This window comes from Sesamum indicum, linkage group LG8, assembly GCF_026168435.1.
Source record: "Sesamum indicum cultivar Baizhima isolate 11 linkage group LG8, ASM2616843v1, whole genome shotgun sequence".
Classification (NCBI taxonomy): Eukaryota; Viridiplantae; Streptophyta; class Magnoliopsida; order Lamiales; family Pedaliaceae; genus Sesamum; species Sesamum indicum.
This window is the reverse complement of record NC_142664.1, coordinates 23,533,181-23,555,631: the sequence shown is the minus strand read 5'-3', so window position 1 is coordinate 23,555,631 and position 22,451 is coordinate 23,533,181. Positions and strand designations below refer to the sequence as shown.

The following is a 22,451-nucleotide window of genomic DNA, read 5'->3' as shown; positions in this document are numbered from 1 at the left end:
ATAAGTATCCTTTTTAATTTTGTTTGAAAACTATGTGTGGAATCAAATTATTTATTTTTAATTTTCTTTTTTACATGAATGGAATATAAGTTTATTTCATTTGCACGTGCTTGTCAATTTCAATATCATATCACATGCAGATGGGCTGGGCCCGAAGGCCCATGAAGCGAAGCCCATTGGCATATCTTTGCAAACATGTCGGTCTATCTTTTGAGAGGTCTTGGAAAAGGCCCAAAATATGTTAAAAAAATCAAATAGAAAAGTCCTTTATTTTAAAATCTAACTTGTTTAAAATATCTTTTCATAAATGTAATGAAAAATCTCAATATGTTATGATTACATTGATGTGTGTAATTAGTACGGGTTCAATAAGCTTGGACTTCAGTGCTGAAAATGGAACCTGCAAAACAATATGTGAGTACTTCGATACTCAAGTTAGTATCGGTTGAAGAGATAATAAGCGTAAAAAAGTAAATCATAGTTAAGAATCAAAATTTGATGAACGAATTCATAAGAGAAAATCATGTTCAAAATGCAGAGAGAGTGCAAAATGAGAATTGACAACAAGAGTTCAAGTCTCGAAGGTATTCCTGCCTGGGGATCAAACTTATATTTATAGGGGATGTCCCCCTTCTATGGGAATCTGCATGTATGCCCTATTCTGTTGGGATACGCCACAATCTGTTCTCATCTCTTGTAAATCTTGTTAATGTAAATCAGTTTCTATGTTAAAGGGACCCTTCACAAATGAGGACTCCTAATCCACAAGGAATCCCTCTTATCTAGAAGTGAGTCTTTGAAGGAACCTCTCTTGGCACAGGTCTTCCATGTCGACTAGGAGGTACACTTGGTTGTCCAAATGCATGCCACCTCGTAGTAGCATTTAAATATGGGTCTTGGGCCGATTATTGCTGGTTGGGCCACAATCTTAGGCTAGGTTCTTGAATATCTTAGGTGGTCACCCCCTTCATAGGTTGTTGGATGGTCTATAGGGGAGCTTGGGCCCTTTTGCTCTTCTTTGATCCATAATTCCTTAGGCCATATGCATCACGTATATTTAAGTTATCATGTTAATTAAAAAAATATAATAGTAGGTTGACATCTGATGCCTCTAAATTTATTGGGCTAAGCCCACAAGCTAAACATACTTGTCCAGCCAACTAAGAGCCAAATTGGCTCATCAACAGGACGGATAAGATCCCATCAACGGGATGGATAAAACCCACCAGCAGGACTGATAAAGCCCATTAGTAGGGAAGAAAGGACCACATGCTTACTTGTTACTTTATTGAACTTGCAGGCCCAAAAAATAAGTCTATTTCAGTCGGACACGTCATATAGCTTTCCAACACATTTGTACATGTCATTGTATAATATCTCTAGGTGGTTTCAGGTAAATCGGTGATAAACAAGTTAGAAAATCTTTGAATAACTAATTCCCGAAATGATGGGCAGATTTGATAGGGTTCGTCAAACTCACGTATCTCAGCTAATACTTATTCAAATCACCAACGGTTTGTTGCGAATGACAGCTAACTCGAAGAGCTTTTTAATAGCATATGGAACTCAACAATTGACTGTATATCCAACTCTGTATAAGCCTATAAATGAATGTCTTGTGCAGGTTTCTAAGGACACAGTTCTACATAACACTTATTCTCAAACTCTCACTTTCTTGCATTATTTTATCTCGGTTTTTAGGTTATCTCAAGCCTATATTTTGCACTCCACATGAATATACACACCTTATCACCATTTTATACCATCATTCTCACTTTAACTCAAGTTTTTCCTTTTTATTTCTTCATAACTCGTTATTGACTTAAATATCAGAGTACTAATCTCCGTTTTGCAGGGCTATTCCTCTAATAATCTTAGGATTCCTTTGAAAATCTTTTGACCCTTGTGGTGTAGCCAAATTTCAGTACACATCAGCATCTTTGTCAATTATGACCACAATAGTTATGCTCTGCAATCCAGTGTACCAATATAAAAATTTCTGCTATTTATTAAATGAGAATATGAATGAACTAAAATTCCCTCAACTATTTTTTCTACACCCTATCCATCTCTTTAATTTGCGATAAATTTTTATTTATACATATGTGAAGTTTGTTTATTTTACTAATTTGATCGATTATTCATTTTATCTTTTTTTATTTAATTAAATAAATATTATAAAAATTTAAATTTTGGATACACATAGAATGTATCTTAGTTGCTAGATATAAATTACGAATATGAATAGTTGAAGAGAAGTGGGTTTTTCTTGCCTAGTTTTGATTATTGTGGAGGTTTCTGCAAGTTTGTTAAATTACCGGGGTATTATGCAATTTTCCCCCCTTGAATTAAAGTGTGTGTGTGTGTGTGTGTGAAAACCCAGAATGGTACTTAGGGAGGGTTGGGGGGTTCTTGACTTGTTTCTATCCGACGGTGACCCAATTCTATAACATGGGTATCCAAAACGACGTCGAAATCAGAATCCTATGCCGGAAGCTGCTGATACTGAAGAAAGAAGCTGGCCTGCAATGGCTGATCGCCTCCCCGTTCCTACCTTCGGTTAGCATCGTCTCCACCCTTCGGTGCCTCCACACTACCTCCGACGATCCCCTCTCTCCTCACCTCCCTAAGGAATCAGGTGAAATTTAGTTCTTTCGTGGAATTGGGTATGGAGTTTGGAAAGCTGAAAATCGTTTTTTGTGCCGTAGTCGCGTTATTATTTTTCGCTGCTGAATGGTTGGGGAATTAATTGGCAAGATGGTCTCTTATGCAAGTTGTGATCTTTCGTCTTGTTTGTTTTAGTTAGCGTGGTCCTTGGAGTTAACTTGATGTATTTCTTGCAAAATCATCTGTCGGAACGTGAATAACAACGAATCTGTTAATGAAGAAATCAGTTTCCAAATGCTCTGCGAAACCATTCTGAATAAGTTGGAGCTTTTTGCATTAAGTGGATGCTGGTGGTTTCTATGTATAGGGATGATGACATGCATGAAAGTTGTGTCTTTACTGTAAATGTGGACTATTGGAGCATTTAAAATAGTTTTGAGCATGAGGTAAAATGTCCAACCTTGTTGTGTAGATTGATGGGAAGTGGCAAATTTTGAATTCTGGAATTGAAATGAAACTTGATAGTTGATAACGATTTGGTTAAGGGTGGGGATTACGACTTAGTAAGGTAGTGTACACAATTCTAAACTTTCTAGCTTTTGCTGTGGTGCTGGATTGACAGATGAAATCAAGAGTCTGATTCCGAAGGGTTTTGAAGTAATCGGGGCAGTGATTGTTCATGATAAGACTGAATTGAAGTTGGAAAAAATTGCGAGGGATGCTATTTCAGCTGTTACGAATCTTAGGAAGATCCTTTATGGTGATGGCAATGGAGATCAGGTGTTGATTGGAGCTGTGCTGAGTCTGAACAATGGCAGTGGTGAACGTGATCTGGAGTTTTTCATATCAAGGACAGGAAATTTACGTAATTTGGAGAAAGCAAGCACTGTTGTTTATGAAACTCAGCCTGAGAAGCAAGTATGGGAGAAAGGTTGTATAATTCGGTGCGAACTTCCTCTGAATTTGCCTCTGTATTATGCTTCAAACAATCCTAAAGGTAAAGATCTGTCTCTCCTTTTCTTTTTCCTAGTATTTTTTTGGCTTTTGTAATTAGCTCCATTTTCATGAAGCTATCATTGAAATGTGAACTTGTTTAGAATTATTGTTCTTAATGATGATCATAGATTGCAATTACATGAGAACCCTTTAGATTGGTCGGAATTTAGAAACAGATATAACTAAGAGGCAAGTGAAGAAGAAGTTTCTTGGAAATAATTTGCCTGATTTATGCATTTTCTTAATCCTCCATGGCTTTTCATACTACTTTGTGCATAAGTATTTAGGAGAAAAAGAAAATTGTGTGGGAACTGGGCACCTTTTGTGCCTTTCCCTTTGACCTTTTACTACCTTGTATTCAATGTGACAAACCAAGCAAACAGGCTACAATGAGAATTGACACACTTTGTTTAAGGCGCCACAAAAATAAATTGTAATTTTATTTGGATAAGTAATGGATTTTGAAGTCAAAAGGTTGTGTGACATTGAAAAGTTTTTTCTAACGGAAATAAGTTGGAGAAAGAGCAGGGAAGAAACACATCAAAGGTTCCTTTAAACCATTGTAATTAGTTTTGCCTTATATTTGTAATGGAACATGATATAGGCAGTGCTATTTTCTTTTTGTTTAATATCTTGAATTTGCAAATATGGGCCATCTATTTCATATTGACTGGAGGTTTATTAGCATTCTTCTTTCTTCTTGCTCAATATGCTGCCTTTCCTTTAGATGTGGAAGATGCATATGCACGAGCCATTGAAGTTGTGGAACACAAACTTAGAGATCCACAAGTTGCATACATCATAGAAGCCCAAAGTAAACCTTCAACCAGTGGACCTGAACCTGTCATTATTCATGGAACAGAACTGGAGCCGCCAGCTGAGCTTCCAAGAAACGTTATTGTACTTGAAACTGCTGAAGAATCCCTTCTAAAATCTATCACATGTTCATACTTTTTCGTGGAAACTAAGAACATATCATCTTTTACCTCTGTGGAGGAGGTAATATATCCTTTTCTTTTTTTGTTTAAATTTACTAATGATCTTGAAAATTTGATGCATTTCACTCTTTATCAGCATCTATTGAGTTCTTTTTTTGCTTAGGATGCAGATAAACTTCTAGTCAGTGTCATGTTTAATAGGTCAAGAAGTAATTTGAAACCTGCTGCGCCGAATGCTGAATTTTATCCAGGTATAAGCTTGGAAATTAAAAATATTTTTGTGGTGTCCTTCGGCAGATGCATATAGATGTTTTTATCTTTGAGCTGAGCATATCTCATGTTTCTTGACCTATATTTTCTTTTTCCAGCAATGGCAGAAGCTAAACTCTTGGTTGTAAATCATAAATTGGAAGTGTTGGCCTATGCTACAAAGGATCTTCTGCTCACGCATATGGTTTCCAAATTAATCATCCCTGGATTAGTTGACCAGTTACATTCATTGAAGAACAAGATCCTGCCAGATCTCTTAGTACAACATCCACGGGTTAGATCATTTATTCAATTAATTTGTTATCTCTTTGGTGGCCTGTGTCTATATGTTCATTTTATATTTTTTTATATTATACAGACACACACACACATATATATATATATATGTATTTATGTATGTGCTTATAAAGTTCAGTGTTGAGGAAAATTGATGTGTATTTTGTATTTCATAAGCCAGTACATGAAACAATGTCAATTGCTATGTGAATGAATTTACAGTTAGTAGCCTCTTTTCGGCTTCTCTAATAGTGTTTCCCCCTTTTGCGACTGCAAAGTGTACTGATGAAACAGCTCTACTGTTACAGCTGCGGCCATACCATTTCATTCCTTCAGGACTTGTACATCCAGTCACAGTTTTATATGAACTTAGCTATGGGGAGACAGAGATGAAACAAGGTAGTCTCTTTTCACCGGATAAGTCGTGGCAAGAATTTTTATGAATTTTCTTGGAGGTTAGCTAGTTAATTATCTAAGTTATCACATTTATGGTGCCCCCTTTTTGTATTTTTATAGATAGCAAGAATGAAGGGTTGGATCATGGATGTATGAATGTAGGATTAGCCACCCCATAAACTCCCCCTTGGAAAAATAAAAATGAAAAAAGGAGAGAGAAAAAAGAAAAAGGAAAGAGTGTGTCAGAGCCATGTTATATTGTTCTGATGTAGCTGGAGTACTCCCTATACCGGTCTAATAATTGGAGAATCCATTGATCCAGAATATGGAGTTAACAGTTTGATCAATGAGAAGGTAAAAAAGGTGGTTAATTTTTTTTGTATTGATGAAGTCTCATAATTTTCTTAAAGAAATTCTATAAGCACTTGGTTTTCCAGGCTCGAGCTTGGGACTAAAAGCAGTATGAGACATCCTTCTGGTTGTTGAAATGTTAGAAAAAGTGATTGCCAGTTTGATAAAATAAATACAAGATGCTTTTATCTAGTGGTCTTAGTTGTCTAGATAAATTTTCATTATAATGGTAAAAATCAAAAGGACAGATTTAAAAGATTCAATCTCCACGTCAGCATGGCCTGAGGGACTTTACACCTTTGTATGTGTTAATTGTGAACTGAAAAATATGTTCCAGTCTGATACTATTGGTAATATTGATATCTTGCATTTCGCAGTTGAAGCCCGAAGATCCCTCCACCTGAGACTAGGGTTGCCATTTGATCGGCCTCTTCTACGAATTGCTAATGCTATAAACATATCTTCAGTAAAGGGAAACAAAAGGGACAAATCAAATCAAAGGGGTACACGTTTAGCTTCATATAAGCCCTCTCTTTCTAGGTGTTTTTGTTGATATAGATTGGAGGAGTTGTTGACTTTTTTTTATATATATTAGGCTCCTCTTTGCTCAAGGATGTTCATCAGGGCATTCCAAGCAGTGGGGGTAATTTCTGTCTTTTTCTTAAACATACATGACATGAGCATTATTATTTTCATTTCTTGTGTCATCACATTTACTTTCCAACTGTGCTTTACCTTGGTTCTTGTTGTTTCCATAATGATTGTGCAGTATCTGGTGGAAGCATTTCTCTAATTCAAGGTTCTTACGAGTATTATCATTACCTCCACGATGGATTTGATGATTCGGTAATACAGCTCCCTCTTGCAAGTTACTGCCTTTTGCTAATAATTTGCTGTTTGAGTGGGTTCTGCTATTCTGGATTTGCCATCAAAGTTTGTTTTGTGGATGCCTTAACTAATGCGAAATGGCCCGATTTTGTTCATCAAGTCTTCTGAAGACCTGTCTTGTTCTGCTGATTCTTCTGGCACTTTTTGTTTAAACTGTGATCGCAGTTTACAAGAATGTGATGCTGTATGATTGCAGGCTTATGAGATTTGCTGAAACGAGGATAATTATGTAACAGTATGTGAAAGTTTATGGCAAATAAGACAGAGAAACCTTAGTTGTAATCCTAACAATAATCGGAATACACAAACCTTATTTGTACCCAAAATGCTCAGAAAAATAGGAAGAGAAGTTCTAGAATATCTGGGGAGAGGATTATTGCTCCGTTTAGTCTCATTTCGATGGGTTATGTCTTTATCAGCTGGCATTTTACTTGCTTCACATGATGCGGGTTAAGATGAGAGAAATATTTGCTTTAATTTGTTAACCCGACTATTTTACTGGCTATCCATATCGTGGGTGGAAGAGTCATTTTACAATAAACTAATACCAGGGATGCAAATTAACATTAATTCAGTTAAGGGGGCAGCTTTGGTGTTTTCCATACATTCTACTCGATCAATGTTTTGTGTTAGGTCATTTTGTCCCTTTTAAGATTAGCTACGCAGATAATGATCAATTAATATGAAATGAATTATTTGGAATTTTGGCATTTGAATGATTTGGTGTCCTAAAACAGATACACCTGTTCAAGCCAGATCTTTCATTTGCTACTTTGATCAATATGATTAACAATATTTTATGTGGCAGGGATGGGGTTGTGCATATCGCTCTCTTCAAACTATCATTTCTTGGTTCAGGCAGCAACACTATACTTCCATTGGTGTCCCTTCACACAGGTATTTTTCATGGATTTCCGACTCATTGTCAAATGCATCCTCTAAATCTTTGGTTCTGTATTCTGTATCACTATGGAGAAAACAATATTCGAGTTCATTCATAAGGAAAAGTTCATTTCTTCACTACAGGAGAAACTTACTTTATGTAAAGCCTAAGGTATTTTGATACTTAGTTCTAAGTCGCTCTCATGAGGCATTTGGTTCTTTATAAGTTAATAAATGAATACAATGATCCAAAAGCGTTCTACGAATTCCTGTTAGTAGACATGTTTACCCTGTTTTGGGCTTAAACTTTATCAGTAATGATTTGATTTTTTTTTCATGGACTCTTAAGTGTTCTTTTGGGAAGTTACACAGCGAATAAACATTTTGGCCCGTATTTTCGCCCTCATTTAGCCCTTTATGCTGTTCTAGTAAAATTTGTTCTCATAAATACTACTTTATATTTTTTCAGAGAAATACAACAGGCACTGGTAGAGATTGGAGATAAGGACCCTTCATTTATTGGGTCACGAGAATGGATTGGGGCCATTGAGTTAAGTTTTGTTTTGGACAAGCTACTCGGGGTAAGTATCTGTCCGCCTTATTTCTTTGGATCCCATTCAAAGTACAATAGCAAATGAACAGAAACTATTTGTTTACCAACCAACCTCTTTCTCCTTCATTTGTCTGATAACATCCATTTTGTTGTTGCAATGGCATCCATTAGTTTGCATATTTGCTTTCCTATGTCACTGTGGACTTGAGATACCCAGAGTTTTGCTGGTGCTGTGAGTAAGATATATCACTGTGATGACTTAGATGAAATAAAATCCTACCTTAAAACAGGTCAGTTGCAAGGTCATCAACGTGAGATCCGGAGCCGAGCTTCCAGAGAAATGTAGAGAGCTTGCACTGCATTTCGAGACTCAAGGAACACCCATCATGATAGGTTAGAAACTCAGTTACTCTACACCACATATCGTCTTTTCATTAATGAGTGAAGGCGAGTCTCTCGTCAAGAACGAATACTTCTTCCTATATGTTGTTTAAAGATCTTGGTTTGTACCTGCAGGTGGAGGGGTTCTAGCGTATACTCTCTTGGGGGTTGATTACAATGAAACAAGCGGAGATTGTGCATTTCTCATACTCGATCCCCACTACACAGGCAACGACGACATAAAAAAAATAGTGAATGGGGGGTGGTGTGGATGGAAGAAGGCTGTTGATAGCAAGGGAAAGCATTTCTTCTTGCACGATAAGTTCTACAATCTTCTGCTTCCCCAGAGGCCCAACATGGTGTAGAACTATGTCGTTGAAGTGGGTGCAAAGGCAGCATACTTTTTATGATTTGAGCAGTTCTTCATTTCCTTTCTTGATCCCATAGGACAGTGCATTTGGATTAGCATTCATGAATCGAGTTTGAAAATACCATAGGACGAGAATTATCTCTGAGATTGGACTTCTATTTATACTGATGTGCTATGATTTGCGTTATTGGATGTTGTTGTACTTGTACAACTTTGTCGATATCGAACTTGCAACATTTCACCATTTTTACAAAAATTAATTCTTTCATTCTCATATTTGTTGATGAGTGGAGTTTGATTATTTTGTTCTATATAGTGAGAAATAGTTTGTTATGTCTACACTTTGGTAACAAATCGAAATAAAAAATTTGGTATGTATCGAAGCCAAACTAGATTTGATTTTTGTATTTTCAAAAATTTTGATATTTAATTTTATTTTGGTTTTTAGTATGAATTTATTGAACCGTATCAAATATCAAAATACTACTTTTATTTATTTTTTGTACACAATATATATATATATATATAATCGTGTTTATATTATATTGTTATTTTATCATTAAAAGATAAACAAAAGGTTGTAATTGTTATTCTTAATATTGATTTTTTTAATTAATTTTATGTTTTTAACAAAAGCTTCGATTTACCAAATATTGGATTGAAAAAAAAATCGGAAATTATCGAAACCAAACTGACTATTCGAATTGGTTTTGGGTTTGACATTTTAGCATAGCAATTTTTTTATTTATTAAAATTTTATTTTGATTTGATTTTAGAGATGAACAGCCATAGACTTGTATTGAGTAAAAATAATTGTAAAAGATAATAATAATAATAATGTACCTTATAAATTTTTAATATTTTCAAAGATTAAATAATTAGTTGGAGGAGTGCAAGAAGCATCATGATGAAGCTGAGAACTTGTCCAAGAAAACTGCAACGACGTCGTTTCGTTTATGGCCAACGTTCCGCTTCCGCTATATCAGCGCTATTATATGAGCTGCAACTCCGCCACAGCAGCTCCGCCACCTCTGATGGCGGCTCCGACCCTCCACCGCCGCCACTACTCCTTCTCTTCTTATTCCTTTCCTTCTCCCTACAACTCTCAGTTTCTTAAACCCCACCTCTTAAAACCCCCGCAAAACCCTACCAAAACCTCCATCTCCATCTCCTCCTCCATTCTCGGAGGTTCCCTCCAAAACCACCGCAAGATTTCCAGGAACTTTGCCGCCGCGGATGCTGGAAAAGAAGAAACAGAGGGGGAGCGCTTGGAAGAAGCAAGAGAAGCCGTCAGGGATTATCTGGAACGAGTTGGAGTTGCGCGAGAAGACGCTTCCCACATTTCCTCCAACTGCCCCAACTATTTGAACATGCTGATTGACGGCGTCGAAGACCTCGATGACTGGAATTCTTGGGCCAGAAATTCCAGTCAAGAAATTACGGGAGATGCTCTTGAATTCAAGAAGAAAGTCTACCAGATGGCGGAGCAGAAAGGGGATAATGGTATTCTTCCCTTCTTGGAGAGCCTTGGCCTATCTCTCTCTTCAGCCACCCACTTAGCCAGATATCTCTCTTCTTCAGGCTCCAATTCACTTTCCCTCCTCATTCAAAAGGTACTTCACTAGCCCCTTATCAGCATTTTAGCTCTGTTTTTTCATTTGTACTGAGCAAGATTCAGTTTTTTCCTCCCTTCTCTGATTCTCTTTTAAAAAAATTATGATAGGTTATGTATTTGAAGGAAATATTATTTTCTGACAGTGATGGTCATGAAGTTATCGGGAAAAATGCTCGGCGAATGATGGCTCATCTCTCCATTTCTGCTGATGACGATGTGCAGCAAACGTTAGCATTCTTTGAAAAGGTTAGAGCACTTGCTGAGAAGTGAGTGTTGCTTATTGAAAAAATATTAAATTTTAAAAGCATGTGCCCATGCAGTTCTTTTTCAAGTCGTAGTATGTGGAATGCATCACTCACCAGCATGTATAATGAATATGTTGCTTTTTATTGTGTAGATTCAAGCCAGGCGTGGAGGTTTGAATCTTTTGGGTTCTGAGCATACCTCTTTCCGGCATCTCATTGAATCTTTTCCCCGCCTTCTATTTCTGCCTCTACAATCTCGCGTGAAGCCAATTGTGAAGTTCTTGGAAAATATTGGAGTCCCTAAAGGATGCGTAAGAAACATTCTTCTGTTGTACCCACCCATTTTGTCCTATGACATTGAGAAGGATATCAGACCAAGATTACAGTCGTATCAGAAGGTATAATCCAAATGAGGGTGGTTATTTCCTATGTCTGAAGTGCTTGATATTTGCAATTACAGTCCTTGCCCTAAATTTGCCCTTATACGAAGATGGAATAACAAGCCTTTCCATTTCAACATGTTACTTCTGTCCTGATTACTGCAGAAAAAAGGCACAGGCTGATGATTTGGTTAAAATTTTATATTTTTAAATTGACAACTGATCATCCGTGATATTTGCCCTGTAGATTGGGGTAAAGGATAATGATCTTGGGAAGATGCTTGTCAAATATCCATGGATTCTTTCTGCTAGCATCCTGGAGAACTTTGAGAAAGCCCTTGATTTCTTTGACGAGGAGAAGGTACTAATCGTTGGCAGATGCTTAATATTGTCTTCTGTACTATTGTTTAATCACATGGTGGTGTTACTGTTGAAATTATAGACAAATTCAAACAGAATGATTCTTTTTTCCCCACTTGAGTTCAGGTTCTGCTCCGCAGTTGTCAACAAGATGGTTTGCATTGACATACTTATTTTCCAGGTTCCCAAAATTAACTCCTCCCGCGCGATAAAAAGCTGGCCACATATTTTGGGCTGTTCAGTTAACAAGCTGAAGGTGATGGTCGAACAGTTAGGTGAAATAGGCATTACGAATAAGAAGTTAGGTCATGTTATTGCTACAAGTCCACAGCTTCTGCTTCGCAAGCCTCAGGAATTTGTTCAGGTTGGAAAAGTTTTCATTATTTGAATTTGTGCTAATTGCATCATAGTATCTTAAATTTTAGCATTGTTATACTGGCAGCATTGTTAGCAACATTGCCGTTTGTCCTTTTTCATGTCTGTTACTTTCTAAAGATAACAAGATTGATTCTAAATTTTGCTGGCATCAAGTAATGTAATTTCTTGTGAGGTGTATAATGCAAATGGCAATCTTCTTGATTCAGTAAATACAGAGCACCATACATTAACATCACCCCGGTTATGTATTTGCTTCTTGTTTTAATTAAATTTGTATGTCTTGGTTTCTTGTCTTGATTAAGTTTGTTTTTCATAAATCCAGGTGGTATTCTTCTTCAAAGGTTTAGGACTGGATGAGGAAGCGATTGCTAGAACTCTTGGTCGTTGTCCTGAAATTTTTGCTGCAAACATAGACAAAACTCTCGAGAAGAAGTTGGAATTCCTTTCTAATGTTGGAATTCCCAAAGCTCACCTCCCAAGAGTTATCAGAAAATATCCGGAACTATTTGTTTGTGATGTCGACAGAGCATTACTTCCTAGGTAAAGAATAGACCAAACTTTGGAAGTATCATACATTATGCATCTTAAGTACCAGGGCTTTTTCCATTGTCATTATCAATAGAAACCCAGCATTTTCAGAACTGCTAGTAACCATTTACTTTCTCATTTTATTCTGGACAGAATGAGGTACCTGATGAGGATCGGCCTATCAAAGAAGGATATAGGGTCGATGGTATGCAGGTTCTCACCTTTACTTGGTTATAGCATCGAAGAAGTTCTGAGACCGAAATTAGAGTTCTTAGTGTACGCAATGAAAAGGCCTGTACGTGATGTGGTCGACTATCCAAGATACTTCAGCTACTCACTGGAGAAGAAGATAAAGCCCAGATACTGGGTTCTGAAAGGCAGGAATGTAGAGTTCTCATTGAAAGAGATGTTGGGAAAGAATGATGAGGAGTTTGCAGCTGAGTATCTGGGGGTGGAGGAGATGCTTGTTCCTCCATCTTGAAAACTCTGTGGTTTCTTTCTCCTTTTTCGTTGGGGTGGAATGGGGGTTATCTTGAGGACTCTTTCTTGTACAGAACTGTCTCCTTTGTTGTTGAAAGTTCTCTTAGTCTAGCAATTTTCCTCTCATACTTGGAGTTTTCAATCATTCAATGGGCTTGGTAAAAGTATTTGATTTTGTGGTAGATTTATATATATATATATATATATATATATAAATGTGATTTTAGTAGTAGGGAAAGTTGGTGATTGATGGAAGGAAAAATTCACGAGGCAATATGGACTTTGCGCAAGCGAGAAGGAAGACAGCATATTTCATATTTGCATTCACCAACCTAATTGCCGAAATACCCACTAATCAAATATTGGAGGATAAAATTGTATTTCGCTTTGGGCATAATAAATGCGCCCATGGGATAATCCTTTTTTATTTTTTTTTAATTATCTCTTTTAAAATTTGACATAATTACGAATACTCTTTGTTATTTGAAAAATTATAAATTTTTTTCTTAAATGAAAAATTATTATGTAGCCCTTAGACGGTAAAGTGAATATTACTATTTTATTCTTGCTGAATATTTTAAAAAATAATAAGAATATTTGAGAAAATATAAAAAAATTTGAGGGTGGGTAAAATAAATAATCTAGAGAGAATATTAGTTAATAACATTATTTTAAAAAGTCATAATTTATAATTTAAAAGGATATTTTGATCAGCTCATCACAAAAAATTGGATGACAATCTAACACAACGGGCTCGTTGTTAAACAGAAGTTAAAATCAAGAGTTACATGCAATTTTTCAAACAATGAGAAAGTATTTGTAATTAGATCAAATCTCAAGAAAAACAGTTATAATTTACTTTTTTTTAAAAAAAAACCACGCCTATAGTGTAAATATCCCCCATAGAGAAAAGAAAGAAAGAACTAAGTTGGAAGAGGAGAACACATTGTCACATCAAGGGGATATTCAAGTGTGCTGGATCACACTTTCCAAGAAATATAATTATTGTTATATCTCGTAATCCATTATGACTTGTTATCTTATCTCGCAATCAATTGAGATCTCACTTTGCAATTTATTATGCTCTCATATCTTATACCACAATCTATTGTGATCACATTTTCTCTTGCAATCTGCTGCAGTTTCACTTATCTCGCAATCTATTGTAACTTCATATATCATCTCTCATTTATTACCACCTCATCTTATCCCGCAATTTATTAGGACTTACTTATTTCGCGATCTGTTGCAACTCATCTTATTTTGCATGTTTTTGCAATGTCATCTTTGGTGATGTCTATTGGAACAATGATCTAGACATTGAAGATGAATATCCAACTTCGAGCAAGGAATGACAACGGGCGAATACGATGGATTCTCCGAACATGATCCACAAGAGAACCTACAACAACGAAGGATTGGGTAAATCTCACAAACAACAGCAAGGAGAATAGGGTGAGCATGGACAATCCCCTCATCCTATGCTTCAATTGGCCACGAAGTCCTTCACCAGTCAACCCAATACACTTTTGCTGAATTCGCTTTTAGAGCAATCACCTACTACATCATAGTGCATGCAGTGGCCCCACCACTCCCTCGTTACCCTAGCCTAGGTCAAGATACTCCCTTTGCCCTCGGGGATAACAAGCAGAGGCTCGTAGATCGCCAGGAAGGAGAATATCTCGAGGAAGAGATTGACAACAGAGCTTATTGATTGAAAGACAATAATCCACCTCCGTTGCCTTTTCAGAGTGCGAAGGAAGGGAAAGAATATCTTATAAGAGGGAGCAAGCTCCCAATTCCTTAAGGGTTGCTAGCCCTAGGAAGGCAAGAGAAATGCGAGCTTCGCTTTGAAAGTTGCATCCCTGCGACACAATCCCTTCACACCACATATCTTGACCGAAGGCATTTAACCAGGAATCAAGCTCTTGAGTCTGATCGAGTATGATGGGATAGGAGATCCCTAGGATCACATCAATTATTCATGGCCAAGCACTTGCTAGACATTAGTGTGCTTCATATTGCAATGTATTCCGGACAACTCTATCTGGCAAGCCATGCCTTGGTCTCCCCGATTAATTGCTAGAATTATAGAGAATTCTGAACAATTCTCTGAATACTTCTTGCATCACTTTGTGTCAACATGAAATATCCAAAAACTGCTTCGTACTTATTCGTTGTAGTGCAACGACAACAAGAGAGTCCAAGGGAGTAAGCTCACAGATTTTCTGCAATAGTTTCAAAAATTCTGCTTGTATTAATCATTTTTATTAAGTATTATACATCAGAATATGAGAAAAAACAAGTTCAAAGAATCCATAACTAATAAATTGAAACCCACACTTGTTGAATTATTTGAAAGAGCGGAAAAATATATTCAGAATGAGGAGGTCATAGGTACAAGACCTATGAGTCCAACGAGAAAGAAAGTGATGGAATAGGAAATCGCCAAGCCAATGAGTTGACCATTTTGATCAAATGTTTAAAAAAATTCAAGTGTAAAGTGTAAACAAAGTAAATATTCCATCAGTTATATTAGTCAAAAAATATTTTCAGATTTTTTAAAAAATATATAAAAATAATAATTCATAATTTAAATGATATTTTAGTCTATTCATTATAAAAGTTGGATAAAAAGCCAAGGGAAATTAATAAAATGAGCTCGTCTTCTCTTCCTACAATCTAGTGCAATATGAAGTGACGTCGTTTGGAACTTGCTATAACATTTCAGCAGTACAACTTTACAAGAACGCGGCTGCTCCGCCAGCTCTCCCGAACTCAGACATGGCCTTAAACCTCCATTCTCAATTCTTCATATCTTTTTCTTCCTTTTCTTCGCTTTCTTCTCCCAATTTCCAGACCCCACAACTTCTCATAATTCCTAAACGATCCCAGAGGAACCTCAGAGAAGTATTTTGCATAGCCTCCGCCTCCACTCCTCATTCCTCCCCAATTTTCCTTCCTTTTCTCCAAACCCCAGCAAGAAAACAAACCCAAGAACCCCAACAGAAGAATGAGGTAGATAATATCGACGACCCGATTTTGAAATTCTTTAAGACCCGGACTTCAGACCCGGACCCGAGTCAAGAAGGCAGGATTTCCCTCCGAAAGAACCGAAGAACCGCATGGCACCTAGCATCCAGTTTTGAAAACCCAGATTCTGAATCTGAATCGGAAACCGAAACCGAGAATTACCATATGCCCGTCTCCCGGAATGAGGAAACTTCATCCGAAGTGGGCGGAGTTGTGGGGGAAATATTGGGGATTGCGAGGGCGCTACAGGAAAACGTTACGATAGGGGAGGCATTGGAGGGTCATGATTTTGGAGGGAGATTAGGGGAGGAGGAGTGCGTCGAGGTGTTGAGAGTGTTGGGGGAGGAGGGTGATGTGATGGGGTGTTTGTACTTTTTTGAGTGGATGGGATTGAGAGAGCCTTGTTTGGTTTCGCCAAAGGCGTGCTCGGTTTTCTTCCCGGTGTTGGGGACGGCAGGGAAGGGGGAGGAGTTGTTGGTGGTGTTCAAGAATTTGCCTTTTGAGCAAAATAAACTTTTTAGAGATGTTCGTGTCTACAATTCTGCGATTACCGGACTTTTGTTATGTGGGAGGTATTGGATTCTTGACTTGGTTATTGGTTTGTTTAACTCTCCTTCTGTATATTTATAATGTGAAATCTTTTGTGTAAATGAACTAATCTGCCGTGCCAATGCTATGCTATAGTTGATGGCATTTGTGCAGATTCCAGCTTGATTTAGTTGATTGTAAATTTTCTTTGTTTTGTTTAGTTTTCTTTTTGTTTCTCTTTTGCTAGTCCCGAATGCAGCATATGCATCCTCATCCGTCTGTGTATGCAGAGGTATGGGTGAATATAGTTCATGTTTGCTGGTTATTCTTCACGTTTTTGCACTATGGCTGTGTCAATGCCCTACTTCTTTAGAGGTTTCCATGTATATACGTTGCCATCCTAAGAGATCTATTTATTCATTCATAAAAGGTGTCTTCTCATGTCGTATATGTTTGGATGTGCATAAACATCTACAGCATTCTTCAACGTTTGTTGTTGCCTTGCCTTCTCTCCTCAGATTTTGTTGTGATTTACGGTTTTTGACTGTGATGCAACTTGCTAATACTATTTCAATTGGTTTTTTCTTGTTTCTCTTATAAGGTATGATGATGCGTGGAAAGTGTATGAGTTGATGGAAACAAGTAATATCCAACCTGATCATGTAACAAGTTCTATAATGATTACAATCATGAGGATGAGGGGAGATAGTGCTAAAGATGCGTGGGAGTTCTTTGAAAAGATGAACAAGAAAGGTGTCAAGTGGAGTTTAGAAGCTGTTGGTGCCCTTATCAAATCATTCTGCGACGAGGGGTTGAAGAAAGAAGCTCTTATTATCCAATCAGAGCTTGAGAAGAGGGGGATATCTTCTAATGCCGTTATTTATAACACTATTATGGATGCTTATAGTAAGTCAAACCAGGTTGAAGAGGCAGAAGGCCTCTTTGCCGAGATGAAGGCAAAAGGGATAGCGCCAACTGCTGCTACTTATAACACATTGATGGACGCCTATAGCAGAAGAATGCAACCCGAAATTGTCGAGAAACTACTTGAAGAGATGGAAGCTGCTGGATCAGAGCCGAATGTAAGATCGTACACGTGTCTGATCAGTGCTTATGGGAGGCAGAAGAAAATGAGTGACATGGCTGCAGATGCGTTTTTGCGGATGAAAAAGGTTGGTATAAAACCCTCGTCACATTCATATACGGCTCTTATCCATGCATATTCGTTAGATGGCTGGCATGAGAAAGCTTGTATCACTTTTGAGAATATGTTACGTGAGGGAATAAAACCATCCATTGAAACATATACTGCCCTACTCGATGCATTTAGACGTGCTGGTGACACTGAAACGCTGATGAAAATTTGGAAGAAGATGATGAGGGATAAAGTAAAAGGGACACATGTTACTTTCAACATCCTTCTTGATGGATTTGCTAAACAAGGTCAGTACATCGAAGCAAGAGATGTAATATGCGAGTTTGGAAAACTCGGGTTTCCTCCAACTGTGCTGACGTATAACATGCTGATGAATGCTTACGCAAGGGGCGGCCAAGAATCCAAGTTGCCACAGCTGTTGAAAGAGATGGCCGCACTCAATCTAAAACCCGATTCTGTTACTTATTCCACGATGATTTATGCCTATCTTCGCGTCCGTGATTTCAAGAGGGCTTTCTTTTATCACAAACAGATGGTGAAAAGTGGCCAAGTTCCTGATGCGAAATCATACGAGAAGATGAGGGCGATTTTAGATGTGAAGGCCAAAACAAAGAACAGGAAGGACAAGAGTGCTCTGATGGGCATCATAGAGAGCAGCATGGGATTGTTGAAACAGAAGAAGAAAGGAAAGAAAGATGAATTTTGGAAAAATAGAAAGAAGCGATCACGAATTCCTGGTTCTGCTCGTCAATCATAAGATCATGAAAGACTATGGAAGTCTTTATGAGTTCCTCTTTTACCAGAAATACATCTTAAAATCCTAATCATAGTATTTTTTAGCAGGCTTTGAAGGCATCTAACATGTGTATTTACACGGCATCATGTCTGAATTTTATGTATAGGTGGAATTTAGTTTGGAGTATAGAAGTTGTGTTTTATTCTTTAGGGTGGCGCCCCTTGATGTTAGGTTCAAATACACAAGCACTCTCTATTTTCTGCAAAACTAAAGATACATCTTTCCGGGGGTGTTAGTACAAGGTACTTGAAAAGGGTGTTTGTGTAAACTTTTGCCACTGAATAGGAGGTGCATTTGTAATTATAACTACATCTTAAGGGGTGTACTTGTCATTTTGCAAAGAGTAGGGGGTGCTTGTGTATTTGGTCTAAGTTCAGGAATTGTCAATATAATTCACCCTATTTTACAAGATGAAAACCAAGAAATAATACTCATGTTTTTTGCAAACTTTTTATATATGTACAGACTGGGAAAATACTTAAAAATGATGTTTAAGTTTGATTAGAATTGAAATTTATGTAATTTAACGCTGTGTATTATTTAATATTTAATATTCATCAATGTATAAAATTATCATTCTTGATCTTTAAGTCATAAAAAATTAACTTCCCGTTCTAGGCAACGATGCTGGAAAAGAAAAGACAAATTATAAGCACACACAAGGATGCACACGCTCTAGTATGTGCTTCTGCTTGTTGTGAAGATCGGAGCTCGGTTGCTGCTACATTCAGCCTCTCTTCTCTTGGCTTGAGATCCGAGCCAGGAAATGGTGGAATTTTTCTGCATTATGAACAGGTGTGTGAATATCTGATACTTGAATGTGTAACGCTTCGGGTGAAGGTACAAGTTTGAAACGAAAAGGTTTAGTTTCGTAAAACTGTTTGTTTAAGTTTTTTGTTGGATTGGAATTTGTTGAGGAGAGGAGAAAATGGGTAGCAGCAAGGGGTTTCTGATGGTGGAGCAGAGGGAGGTAATGAAAATAACGTCTCAGAATGTTGAGGTAATGTCGTCTTTGTCACTAGCCTCATCGCGGAAATCTCCCTGCACAAAGTTTCCCGGTCAGAATGTTATTGTGCTGTACGAACTAGATTAATCATCATATCATCACCAGATGGCTGGTGGATGGAGTTACCATGAGCTTGCGCTTCTGGTTTCTAGTGATCCTTCTTACCTAAAATCTTCAGAAGAAAATGGGGTGACCAGACAATAATGATGACAAGTTGAGGCACAAGAAGGAAGAGTTTTTTGTAATTATTCATGAATAGGGTAAATTATATTTTTGATCCCATAAGTGGACTCGATTCCAATTTTAATCCCATACTAAGGGCAATTCGCACATTTGGTCCCGTAAGTGGATTTTTTTTCCAATTTCAGTCCCGGTTGGTGATTTCCGTTAAAACTTAACGGCAGCTGGTGAAATTCGTTAGGTGCTGTTAAATATGGAGGGAAAGCATGTAGAATTGGAGGGAAAGCATGGAGAATTGGAGAAAAAATCAACAACTTGGTGAAAATTACACTATACCCTCTTCCTTCTAAAACAACACCATAAGCCAAGATACACCCAAAAAATAAACTAAAACAGTTTGTCTTCGTTGCATCTGTGCAATTTTGTCCTCCATTCTATTTAGTTTTCGAAGCAATCCGGGTATGATAACCTTTGCCCTTGCACACATTGGCGGATCTTCCCAATGAAAAAAACCACATCCGCTTCTTTTTTTCGTATATCCAAAAAACCTTCTACCTGGGTTGTCGTCGGTCCATGAGGTTTTCAAAATCGCAAGCCTTCCACAATGACAAAAATTTTCTCTATTACTAGCCATATTTTGTGAGATTTTTTTCTACTAAATGCAAGAGAGAAATGAAGAAATGGGATTTAAATAGAAGGAAGAGGGTATAGTGTAATTTCCACCAAGTTGTTGATTTTTCCTCCAATTCTCCATGCTTTCCCTCCATATTTAACAGCACCTAACGAATTTCAGCAGCTGCCGTTAAGTTTTAACGGAAATCCCCAACAGAGACTGAAATTGGAAAAAAAAATCCACTTACGGGACCAAATGTGCGAATTACCCTTAGTATGGGACTAAAATTGGAATAGGATTCACTTATGGGACAAAAAATGTAATTTACCCTTCATGAATATTTCCTATCAGATGACATTCCTGAACTGATGAATATAACCCGACTTTTCTCAAGAAGCTCATACCCTGGCCATGTACCGGAAAAACAGAGAGAAGGAAATGGCATCTGTTGTACTCTCTGCACTTCATATGGAGATCTTCGCAGCACAAGACATAGTCAATGGTTTTCTTATGCTTTTGCAGAAAACACCCCACTTGACATTTTAGATGCTTCAAGCAAGTTAAAGGCAAGGGCGGTCATGGATGATGTCCTTGCTCCACTAAATTTCGAAGAGATTGCCAACAGGTTGCCACCAAATTGTAGTGGTAGTGAAACTGTGCACGTGGCTTGAACAGGTCATGCTGGGGAGAGGATCCTCAGGTACTGGGGTGGCAGTACTGGCTGGACCGTGGAGGATGCTAGTGACAAGATTCAGAATACGACAGTGGGGTAGCATCAATGAAGCTTGCCAATGCATTCGTGATCCGGCCATGCCTTTTTCCAATCACGAGGTGGTGAAGAAAGTTTTAATAATGGCGATGGAGAAGAAAAACGACAGGATGCTGGATTTTCCTCAAGAATGCTTCAATGAGGAGTTGATAACCATCAATCAGATACCAAAGCTTTCAACAGGATCAAAGAGGGGCTAGATGATCTGGCTCTTGACATTCCTAATCCAGAGGATAAGTTACAAGTTCTACTTGGAGCATGCGAGAGGACGAGGTTGGCTCATGCCATCAATAGGTTCATTTGTATCATATGTTACACTAACTGTAGCTGCATCCATTTGAGTATAAGAACTTGTCGTTTTTCTGCCATCGTTGCCTAGTTTTGTTTTATCGCTGGGTAACTAGGCAACGATGGCAGGGAAACGAGAAATTCCTACACTCCTGCTCTGCCGATTTCTGAGATTTTGGTAAAAATTCAGAGTAATATTAAGACAGCATAAATTAATTTGATATGAAAGTAGTCACATGTGAAGAGTTGTATGAGTAAGAGCATGTTCATATGTGTTTCATTTCGTTTGAAGATGATTATAAACAGTAGTTGTTTATTTAACTCAATTGTTAATGTTGTCTCTTCTTCTACTTAATTATATCCAAATACTTATTAAACAAATAATTGTTGACTTGTTGTATTTTTGGCAAAAAATTCAGTTTTCACTCGCAAATTAATAGCTTTCACACTGCTATAATTATAATGCTTTTTAGTTGTTTGATATAAATATCCTCTTAATTTAACGTTTGTTTATAATTATTTTTTATTTAAAAAAATTATTTTATAAATAATCAAATAATAAAAAATATTTATAATTATGTCAAATTTCAAAGTTCATAGCAGCAATCTATCTTTAGTATTAACTCAAGAAAAAGTTGCTTATAGCCAACGAGGCCTAATTGAGCCAACGAGGTCTAACTGAATTGGTGAAGTTGAGGATCTATGATCTTAGAGGTTATGAATTTGAACTGCATCAGGTGCATGAAATATTATCTGTTGCATAGCATGAGTTGGCCTAATGAGTAGGACTTGTTATTACATATTGATATTGTGCACAATACGATTATTATAATAGTTTTTATTAAATATTGATCCAACATAAATAATAATACTTATAATCAATTTATTTTAATTAATAATAATTAATCGCTTTTAAAGAAAAAAAAAAAAAGAGTTGCCAATGAATTGGATTGTAATAAATTTGCTAAAATTGGGAAGTCACCTCACATTCACATGCATTCCGCGTATGATTTATTTGACTTTTGATATGCAACCAAAATAAGAGAGTATATAATATAAATGCCATCCACTTTTCTCAACCAATTATTATATTTATATATATGTGGACAAAATGAGTTGCAATTTTTTATACTTTTTTCTTCTACCCCCCCATCTCACTTGCTAACAAGAAAACAATAACATTTATAC

The 22,451-nt window shown here is 37.1% G+C and overlaps 3 protein-coding genes across 3 annotated transcripts; all 3 read left to right on the top strand.

The window, feature by feature from the left end:
• The first annotated feature begins 2,374 nt into the window (after positions 1-2,374).
• Positions 2,375-9,184, top strand: LOC105168552 (Peptidase C78, ubiquitin fold modifier-specific peptidase 1/ 2). Its single transcript, XM_011088684.3, has 13 exons — positions 2,375-2,638; positions 3,230-3,604; positions 4,331-4,602; positions 4,705-4,792; positions 4,910-5,085; positions 5,396-5,486; positions 6,212-6,337; positions 6,430-6,477; positions 6,604-6,680; positions 7,531-7,619; positions 8,074-8,185; positions 8,448-8,550; positions 8,674-9,184. The coding sequence occupies exons 1-13, from the start codon at positions 2,452-2,454 to the stop codon at positions 8,901-8,903; spliced, it is 1,974 nt and encodes a 657-aa protein (XP_011086986.1). The 5' UTR covers positions 2,375-2,451; the 3' UTR covers positions 8,904-9,184.
• Positions 9,185-9,800: 616 nt separating this feature from the next.
• On the top strand, positions 9,801-13,020 carry LOC105168551 (Mitochondrial transcription termination factor family protein). Its single transcript, XM_011088683.3, has 7 exons — positions 9,801-10,521; positions 10,632-10,769; positions 10,921-11,166; positions 11,396-11,509; positions 11,690-11,872; positions 12,209-12,426; positions 12,568-13,020. Exons 1-7 carry the CDS (start codon positions 9,865-9,867, stop codon positions 12,893-12,895), a joined length of 1,884 nt encoding a protein of 627 aa, XP_011086985.1. The 5' UTR covers positions 9,801-9,864; the 3' UTR covers positions 12,896-13,020.
• Positions 13,021-15,557: 2,537 nt separating this feature from the next.
• On the top strand, positions 15,558-18,556 carry EMB1006 (Pentatricopeptide repeat (PPR) superfamily protein). The gene is made up of 2 exons (XM_011088682.3): positions 15,558-16,499; positions 17,057-18,556. Exons 1-2 carry the CDS (start codon positions 15,679-15,681, stop codon positions 18,366-18,368), a joined length of 2,133 nt encoding a protein of 710 aa, XP_011086984.1. The 5' UTR covers positions 15,558-15,678; the 3' UTR covers positions 18,369-18,556.
• The last annotated feature ends 3,895 nt before the right edge of the window (positions 18,557-22,451 follow it).

Bases quoted from the DNA above. Each gene is read 5' to 3' on its own strand.
- EMB1006 (XM_011088682.3), top strand. From the start codon at position 15,679: ATGGCCTTAAACCTCCATTCTCAATTCTTCATATCTTTTTCTTCCTTT. The intron at 16,500-17,056 runs GTATTGGATTCT...TTCTCTTATAAG, and splicing joins GGACTTTTGTTATGTGGGAG to GTATGATGATGCGTGGAAAG.
- LOC105168551 (XM_011088683.3), top strand. From the start codon at position 9,865: ATGGCCAACGTTCCGCTTCCGCTATATCAGCGCTATTATATGAGCTGC. The intron at 11,167-11,395 runs GTATAATCCAAA...TTTGCCCTGTAG, and splicing joins GATTACAGTCGTATCAGAAG to ATTGGGGTAAAGGATAATGA. The intron at 11,510-11,689 runs GTACTAATCGTT...CTTATTTTCCAG, and splicing joins ATTTCTTTGACGAGGAGAAG to GTTCCCAAAATTAACTCCTC.
- LOC105168552 (XM_011088684.3), top strand. From the start codon at position 2,452: ATGGGTATCCAAAACGACGTCGAAATCAGAATCCTATGCCGGAAGCTG. The intron at 2,639-3,229 runs GTGAAATTTAGT...CTGGATTGACAG, and splicing joins TCACCTCCCTAAGGAATCAG to ATGAAATCAAGAGTCTGATT. The intron at 6,338-6,429 runs GTACACGTTTAG...TATATATATTAG, and splicing joins GGACAAATCAAATCAAAGGG to GCTCCTCTTTGCTCAAGGAT.